Source organism: Sinocyclocheilus anshuiensis, unplaced genomic scaffold, assembly GCF_001515605.1.
Source record: "Sinocyclocheilus anshuiensis isolate Anshui unplaced genomic scaffold, SAMN03320099.WGS_v1.1 scaffold132, whole genome shotgun sequence".
In the NCBI taxonomy this organism is placed as follows: Eukaryota; Metazoa; Chordata; class Actinopteri; order Cypriniformes; family Cyprinidae; genus Sinocyclocheilus; species Sinocyclocheilus anshuiensis.
This window is the reverse complement of record NW_015555730.1, coordinates 1,016,450-1,025,875: the sequence shown is the minus strand read 5'-3', so window position 1 is coordinate 1,025,875 and position 9,426 is coordinate 1,016,450. Positions and strand designations below refer to the sequence as shown.

General features: G+C 37.0%; 1 protein-coding gene across 1 annotated transcript; it reads right to left on the bottom strand.

Annotated features, from left to right (window-relative positions):
• Positions 1-5,476: 5,476 nt before the first annotated feature.
• LOC107672878 (ras-related and estrogen-regulated growth inhibitor-like protein) lies at positions 5,477-7,592 on the bottom strand. The gene is made up of 4 exons (XM_016466256.1): positions 7,300-7,592; positions 7,164-7,217; positions 7,003-7,079; positions 5,477-6,648 (listed from the first exon to the last, which is right to left on the bottom strand). The coding sequence occupies exons 1-4, from the start codon at positions 7,466-7,468 to the stop codon at positions 6,232-6,234; spliced, it is 717 nt and encodes a 238-aa protein (XP_016321742.1). The 5' UTR covers positions 7,469-7,592; the 3' UTR covers positions 5,477-6,231.
• Positions 7,593-9,426: the final 1,834 nt, after the last annotated feature.

Genomic DNA, 9,426 nt, shown 5'->3' with positions numbered 1-9,426 from the left:
TTTTACTTCTTATTTAATTACACATTTATAATGAAGTTATATCGCAATTTATTAAAAAGTTATAATGCAATTAGTTTGACATTATTACAATGTGCACTTTTTAAAAGTGAACTCTCCTTAAGTACACTGAACTTTTCCACGACATTCTAATTTATTGAGATGCACCTGTAAGTGACCTTTTTATTTCATTAATATTATCTGCAAGTACTTTTTGGTTACACTTTATTTTATGGTGTTCTTATTACAGTGTGTAATATTAATTAACAACATGTACCAATTATAGGGTTAGGGTTAGATAAGGATTTGATTTGGGGTTATTGCATGTAATTATGCATGATTTACGGGTATTAGTATATTAAGTGCATGTAACATGTAACAAGGACACTGTAAAATAAAGTGTTACCCAGTTTTTAAATATACTATTAAGACCTTGAATTCACATTCAATACAATTAAGCACACTTCTTTTTCACAAACATGGTGGATACCAAAAGATATGCTTAATTTCTGTATATGTTACAAATAATGTTTTTTTTTTTTTTATTAGCAATGTGCTAATACTGTAATTGTAATTATTGCCTCATTGCCTTAAAAAAAGCTAAATTTTAATTCCTGGTAAAATCCCACTTTGGATTTTGATGAAGGCATGATGAAGGCTCATTATTTTCTGAGAGAAAATCTGTAAAAAAATTTATTAGAAGCAATCAAAAAGCACAAAAATCTCTCCTCCAGGCAAGTTGACATTTAAAGCATATTCTAATTTTCTTATTCATGAGCCTATAAAGGAAATTATGCACACATAATTTCTCGATTTAGACTGAACTAGATTTTTCTCTCTCTTCAGCGTTAGGTAAGACATTTTACAGTGAGGCACAATATCCGGTAATGAGGCCTCATTGTAATGCAGTGGCTGGTCAAGAGCCATCACCTTAATTACTCTCTCATCTCATCCCTCTTATTAAATCAAACAGTTCAAATCAAATATCTGCACTGCACACATCTTTTCTGCATCCTGCTGTTGTTGTTATATGAACATGATGACCCTGTTTCTTCAGCCCATCTTCCCCAAAATCAGAGTTATAATCCTGGCTCATTGTGTCAGAGATATTCTAAGGCATGTCTGTACACAAACTACATAAATTCTACATTTTGCATTGCTTATGTATTTATTTTTTTTGCTTGTGTATTGTTCATTTAGAACTTAAGATGTTCACGCAATCGTGTTTTCTTCAGATTGTACCATGAATCTTCCTCAAATAAATGGTGACAGACTCTACATACTGTACGCAGTAGCTGTTGTTTGATTTGAACACTCTTGCTTCCTGAAGAGCCCTTGACATGCAGCGACTCGGTGTACCACATCCGTACGTGCAGGATCCCACATGTACGCACCGTTCACAGCCTGTCTGTTCCCACAATCCCCGATGTCCCTGACTCACCTCACACACTTCACAGTATGCTGAGGTACAGACCACCAAAAGCCCGAAGGCACTCTTTATCTCTTAAAACGAAATTAGGAAGAACAGCAAAACGACAAAGAGAGAGACAGAGAGATAGGGTTGGAGAAACATCTTCATTGTTCCCCTGGCTCTGTGGTCGAGGACCTTGAGATGTTGTTATCTCACATAAAGGCAAATAAGGAGACAGACATGGCCTTGCAATCGGGGCTTTTCTATGGTAGAGAGAGAGAGATTTCCTTTTATCAGTTTAATGTCAAAACCTGAACACACAGGCATTGAAAGTGTCACTGCACTGACAAAATGCAAAATAAATAAATAAAAAGTCAATAACGAGTAAATTAATTGAATATCATTTGATCTAAAGGGCAGGTCATTCTCAGGAAACATTGCAATTTACTGCGTGAATCACAGTTTGTGTGCCTTACAATATATTATAAAATTATATTAATATATAATTAATACGATACTGAAGTGTTTAACTATAAAAACTATTTTCAACTATTTTCAAAATAAAACATTGATTTTATTTCTAAATATTTATTTTTCGCCCAGAATATCGGTCAGTTTGTGTATCCCCGTTTTCTTATGTTACTGTCACGTTGCACACACACGAGGAACGAGGAGACGCTGGAGAATACGTTTACAGGACTTTATTACCACCAAGGAACCAAGGGAGACGAACACAGGAAGACGTTCACACGAAGACGTTCACAGCGGACAGAGAACTTGGGACTGGGAACACTTTTTATACACACACGAGGAGGAGGGGATGACGAGACACACCTGGGATCCATGAACCATCATGGTGAACACCTGGGACAAATTAAACCTGGGAAAGGAACACCTGGGGAGCAAGACACAGACAATGGAACATGGAACAGAGTCTGACAGTTACATTGATTGAAATTAACATTTTGCTATTGATGAATTAAAAACATAAGTTCCTTTTACGGTCTTTATCAGTATTTTATAATATTTACACTTAAATTGGTGTTATCAAGTTCAGAAATAACTCAAACACTGTAGAAACTCATCATAGTGACCATAGTAGGCAAATTTTTACCAAAATAAATAAATAAAATAAATTACTCTTGGAACAAAGTATAATAATTAAATAATCTTGTGTGGTGAGATTATATTTTCTGGCTTCCTCATTAATATTACATTTTGCACTGATCTTCAAACCTGTCATATTCAACCCCAAAACACTGAGATGAGTGACACAAAGTGTTTTGACTAAGACATACCATGAGTTAACTTTTTTTTTTTTTTTTTGTCGGTTATAATGTGATTGAGTATAAAGCTAATACTATCTTCATTATTTTACATATTCAAAATTCTAAGTATATGAATTCCAGACATACTGGGATGGGGTGTTAAAGGTTTTAAAATCGCAATGAAGCAGATGTTTTCATGTGTTTTCTTCTTCTCTTCTTCTGTATTGTGACATACAGACCAAATAACTGGAGAAGACCTGTATGCCCCACCACGAGAAGTCTGTTTTTTGCTGCAAGATTGAGTTTTTGACATTTTGAAAACATTACTTAAATTTTTAGGTCAAACTTTTTTAAAAAGGGAACATATGCATGGATGAACACATATGCACGATAAGACTTATAACATGCATTTACATTTGAATTTCCATTTTGTGCCTCCTGAGGTGAACTCCCAATATCTATGGCATGTACATCCCTGGCATTTTGTGCTTGAGAAGGAAAAAATATGATTTCCTGAAAACTCCGCTGTAACCTTTTCAAATGAAATTATTAAATGTTAAAGATGGCACTGTTTCCTGAGGAAGACCCTTTTATTGTTGTCTCTGCTGGCAAAGCTTGATAAAATATGCCAGAACATTGTGCCCCATGGCCCATCGTGAATATTCATGCATATGGTTGTGTGTAAACGTAAGCGTGCACACGATTGTGGGAGGATTTCAGGCTGGTGTGTCACTGAGGCGTTCTGTGGACGGAGACACGTCTGCGTCAGTGATGTCATTACTCGCTGACGAGGGTTATTGTGGTGCGCATTGCAACAGCTTTCACGGTCTCAGTCAGATCCCACGCAAAGCGCCCACTTGGCTGGAGGGGGGGGGTTTGTCAGAAAAATCCAGCTGCCCTTTTCTCTTTCTCAATCTGTTTCTTTTCCCATTTCATTCTTTTCTGTATCAAAACACTGGAGATGAGACTTGATATATAGCTATAATCCCATTCACTCTTATGCATTTTATTACAAGTGCAAACAGACAAGCAAAATGGTACTGTTTTGCCTCCTCAAAGCTTTTGAATTGCGGAAAACCTGCACAAGTACATGATGAAATTTTCATATATATGAGGCAATGCGTTGACCAGTCTGGTATATGATGCACATTTGCACTCACAATGTATGTGTTGGCCAGTCATATTTCTTGTAGGAACAGTAGTCATTTACAGAAATCCCACATAACTGCGAGCAATGGGCCTTACATGTGATCTTATCCGCTCTGAGCTTGCTAATATGTGAATGAATGAACATGTGACTCTCAGGTGTCTGGACTTGAGACATAACAGCTTTACTTCCATTAGAGGGAAGCCCATTTTAACTTTATTTACATATATAAATTGATTGGCTTACAAAAGTACTCAGAGGAAGTGACTTCAACGGGCCAAGTTTAAGGTTAATTGAGCCTGTAACTAATGCTGCGTTCAAGTCCTCCTGGGACATTCGTACTTGCAAGTTGACAAGTCGTAATTACGACGTCAGGTGCGTTCAAGTCAGTTTAGTCGGCACAAGATGGCGGTGTACCTTCTTTTAATAAATTACAAGAAAATACAACAGGGTCTGCATTTTTTTACTTGGATTTCAGCTGCGTAACAAGAACATGACCAATTTAAGTTTATAGGACAACTAAACTATCAGTTTAAACAAAAATTTACCGTCAACTACAGACGTTGCATCTATCGATTCCGCCATGTTTCTCAATGACACGCCCCCAACTCGGAAACTCGGGGCTTAAAGAAAATTTCGAGTTTCCCACTCATAATTACGACTTTGTGGTAGCATTCATGTGCGTTCAACTCGTAAGTAGCCTACGATCTATCCGACATGACTTGAACGCACCTTATTTTTAGGGTTTATGATGTGCAAGGAACTTAACAGGTGAGAAAAATACACACTAGGTCAGTAGTTCATATATTCAAAGTCTAAATATTAATTAAATGTCAGGGTTTGGTGGTCTGTATATCCACTGCACTTTTGTTGATTTTGGTTGCTTCCATTGTCCTCATTTGTAAGTCGCTTTGGATAAAAGCGTCTGCTAAACGACTAAATGTAAATGCAAATGTGTATTTACAATAGGGCTGCACGATAAATCGCATTCGATATTTAATGCGGGCCCGCAGGTGATGGAGATTTACCGCTGATTACAGAACCGTCTTTACTGACAAGATGCGCATTAAATATCGCATGCGATTTATCGTGCAGCCTTAATTTACAAGTAATATTTTATTTAGTCTACTAGGTTTTTCTCTGCTAACGATTCAATTCAAGTTTAAACACTTTTCAATCACGGGTCAAACAAGGTCAGTTTTCTAGGACATTTGCTTGCCAACTTTGTGGATACCAGCGAATCCAGTAAAGTCTGAAATGTATGTGCTGTTGCTGTTCATCCAACGAGCAGAACATTGTCCAGCTTATCTTGAATTAATATATTAAAGGACACACGCAATTGTCAATGGTGACTAAAGTCAGAGCTGTTTGCTGGGAGGAACGAGGCCAATCCCAAATCTAAAACATGGGTAACCTGCAGATTCTAATGGCTACCTTTCTGCTGTAAGTATCAGATTTATGCAGTTGGCAAAACGTATTGTTTTCACATACTAAAATGGCTCATTTGGACTAGTATTACCTAAAAAAGCAATAGAGATATTAAAATCTTTCTCATGTTTTATTATAAAACAATATAAGCATATGTTTTTACACTTGCAATATATACAACAATCTGTGTTTGACAGTTTGTATCATCAATGCATCGAATGAAACAGAACTTAAAAAACACATTATAGTTAGCAAATTTAACGATCAACAGAGGCAAAAGTGGGCGTCATTTTGAAATGCAACATTCTACCACATCACTTCAATTTATGACTGTAGCATTTTATAGGACCCTAAAGCACGGACAACTTAGGGCAAGAAAATGTAAATATGAACATTTTAACAAAGAAATGCTACATGATTACAATATTCATATATCGCATGTTAGAGGCCACATTTTAGAATCGGTCTCATTTAATTGCATAGGGATTAAGAAGGATTGAGCCACCAATTGCACTTATTAGCTACAGTAAAACTGATAGTAGTACAAAGAAAGAACTGACAGTTTATAATATATTGAAACAGTGAGCAATGAGACAGTATTGTTTGTATACTTAAATCTAATTTGAACATTCTTAGAACATTCAGGAATTAGGGGCCGTTCACACAGAACATGTTTCTGCATTCCAAAACAGAATGAAAAATGGAACTGGAACTGGAAGATGAAAAGATGAAAAGATGAACCACTTTTAACTTGACAGGCGACTTAATAGTGATGCATATGGTGTGAGATGCTAAAAAAACAGCGATGCAATAGCCAAAGATGTCTGTCCAGCAAATAAAAACAGCACAGACTGAACTTTGTGAATGGCCCCAAGACTGTCAACTTGCAAAAATCCAGTTGAGATTAATAGTCAGTCTTTGTTCCAATATGGATTCCATAAAGGGCTTAACCCTGATTCTTCCACCGCTTTAAGGGGAAACTATTCAGTCCGCTTCCTTCCAAATACTGCCGACATGCTCCTCACGATTCCTTTGAACCCTGCAGGGCCCTTCTTGAGCGCCCTGGCCTCTCGGATGAGCTCAAACAGTTCGTGAAACACCATCAGCACACCGTGGTACGTCTCGGCAGCGGAGACCTCGAAAAACCCACAGTCCGCCGAGAGCGCCAGCAGCCGGCCCTCTTCACTGGACACTGTACGTCTGTGCTGGAGGTCTCTCTTATTCCCCACAATGATGATCTGAGCTGTGCTGGCCAGTTTTTGCTTGGCTTGTCGTATGCACTGCACTTGTTGCCGCACCACGTTGAAGCTGGCGTGGTCACAGATGCTGTAAACAAGGATATAACCATCTGCCCACTGCAGCTGTCTGTCGCTGATATATCCCGACTCCTCTCCATTCTGAAACAAGACATTTATGCATCACTTCTATTGCATTTCAATTGTTGCTGGTCCTGTGCTAGCAATACGTTAAGTACTAGTACTTATTTCTTAGTTGCTAGCAAATATCCCCAAAAGTTATAAAAAAAAAAATATATATACATAAAAGATATATGTATATTATTATGAGACACATACATATATTTCCCAAGTATACATTACAATTGCCTTTACTTTATAAAATGAATAACTTATCAATAGATAAAATGGATAGTAGTTTATTTTAAGGAGTTAATGTTAAAATAGCTTGCCCATATGTCATGCAAAACACTTTTAATCATTATTTTATCTCGGAATGTGCAAAAAGATGCTTACCTGCGGGCAAAGTGAGTCCCATATGTTGAAACAAATATCACGGCCGTCGATCTTGTCAGTATGGCTGTATATTGATTCTGTGAATGAAAATAAACCGTTAAGCAAGGCTATTTTACGGCGAATCATACTGGAGATCAAGCGCAGTACGCGATGATGTTTACCGATATCTCCATATTCTCCTATGAACCGCCTGGTTAGAAAGCGCACGGTGAGAGCTGTGAAGAAGAATAGATTGTTAGTACTCTAATTCAGACTAAATGAATAAAGACAGCAGGCAACATCTGCAGCAGAACTCACCAGACTTTCCAACGTTCTCAGCTCCAAGTAACAAAACGTTGGCCTCCACTTTCCGCTGGTTGCCTTCCATGGTTTTGCTGCTGTAGCGAACGCGTGGTTTCACTTGAACAACCATTGGTGGGTAGTAAAGTCTGCTGGTAGACCCCCACGGTGTGCAGGTGTTGAGCATATAAAGAAGCGCAGGCAGAAAGCGCGTTTAAATAGGCTCGATGTGTGGGCGGGGCTTTCTCCAGACTGACCAATCAGAGCGAAAAGCGTCTGTTCTTCTTGAGCTTTAATTTAGTACAGTACGTTTTTTTAGAGCACAGGAAAACATTTTTTTTTTTAAAGTTCAGTATTTAAGATCAATAAACAGTAAAACAGACCCCCCCCCAATATATGGAGTATTTGGATGAAGTTGAGGGCAAGTTCCTTAAAATGTCTAAATACAATGTACATTAATTCATGAAATAACAGTATTATTAGCTATTATTACTTACCACTACTAGGCCTACTACAACTCAGTGTGTATCACATTTCAGTAACGTTGTTACTAGCTGCTGTGGGTCTTGTCAAGGCATGACACCAACTCAGCGAAGGGCTATGAATTGCAAATGCTTCTAAATGACAAGTTGTCTTTAGCAAATACTTAGCACGACATTAAATTAGCAATTCAACACAGACCCATAGCCCTCCTTGAGCTGTCATGACAAATGCTTTTTCATGACAATACTTTAGTAGCTAGTTCAATAATTATCCAGATGCAAAGGCCATTGCCTTTCTGCTTTAAATTAGCATTTTTTTCGTCTAAAATATACACCATGTTGTTCAGAGATCCTGCTCTAGACTGCACTGCTGTGTTCATACCATGAATATCGTTCTGCTGCAAACTGAGTCCTCTTTGACATCAACATACTCTATTAATTAATAAAGAGCGACGCCTCGTGGAAAAACAATTCCGACAATTTCTACTTTTTTTTGGCCAAGACATCTGTCCCCTCTAAATTTATAGATCAATATAATAACCTACTTTATGTTATAATGCATTTTTATATAATAGATTTGTAATAAAATGTTATAATAATCTTCCTTTTTGGTTTTTAATATGTATATAAGTCTTAAATAAAATGTAACAAATAAAATACAAATGTATCCATTCATATTTCAGGAGTAAGGAATGAAATCTGCTCCCTCTGGAGGTCACATTAACAAATGACGGGGAATCAAGCTTATTTTACAAATAGCGCAAACAGAACATTTGGATCAATTACAAATCAGACTAAATCTAAACTAGTCTAAAATACAGTGTTGGTAAATACTGAAAGGGAGTTTTTGAGATTTAATGAGAAGAAAGTCACATTATGGTAATACGGGCCGTTATGGTAATATTGTCCATTGTTACATGTAAATGGACCTCACAGTCACTTTAGGCTCTCCGTGCAATGTGCGATTCCAGTCACATGGACATGTTTTAACTCCTTTATCCAACCAGTGCAGACAATACAGAGATTCACCTTTACATCCAAAAGATGATATGGTAAAGCGTTTAAAGGACTTCACCTCACATAAGAAAAACTGGCAGAAATAGAAGATCCCTGAGTGGTTGTAGGTTTTATATTAATTTGAGGTGATCTGGAAACATAAGCTCAGAATCTGAGTGAGAAAGTAAACCTGTGGCAAATTGAACTTTGGTTGCAGCAAAACTAACAGCAGACATAACACTCAAAAACTCCATTTCTTTTTCACCCCATTATTTAGTCCCAGGATGTCCAGAGAGAAGCCAAATCAGCCCTCTCTTGCTTTCTTAATTTAAAAAAAGACAAATTAAAGTTGGCATTTTTGAACAGTCTAACAGCGATGTCAAATGATGCATTTATCTGTATTAGTGAATCCAATTTACTAAACACTGCATATACAACATGCACATTTTACTAACTGAAGAGTTTTATTGAATTATGGCTTTCCAATTAAAATACAAACATATTAAATTTTAACAATAATTTGCCTTCATATGAAAATGATGCTGATGCCTTTGAAATAGCTCAAATGATAGAGTCTGTGCAATATTTAAAAAAAAATATTTAAAGGGGTCATATGATGCGATTTCAATTTTTCCTTTCTCTTTGGAGTGTTACAAGCTCTTGGTGC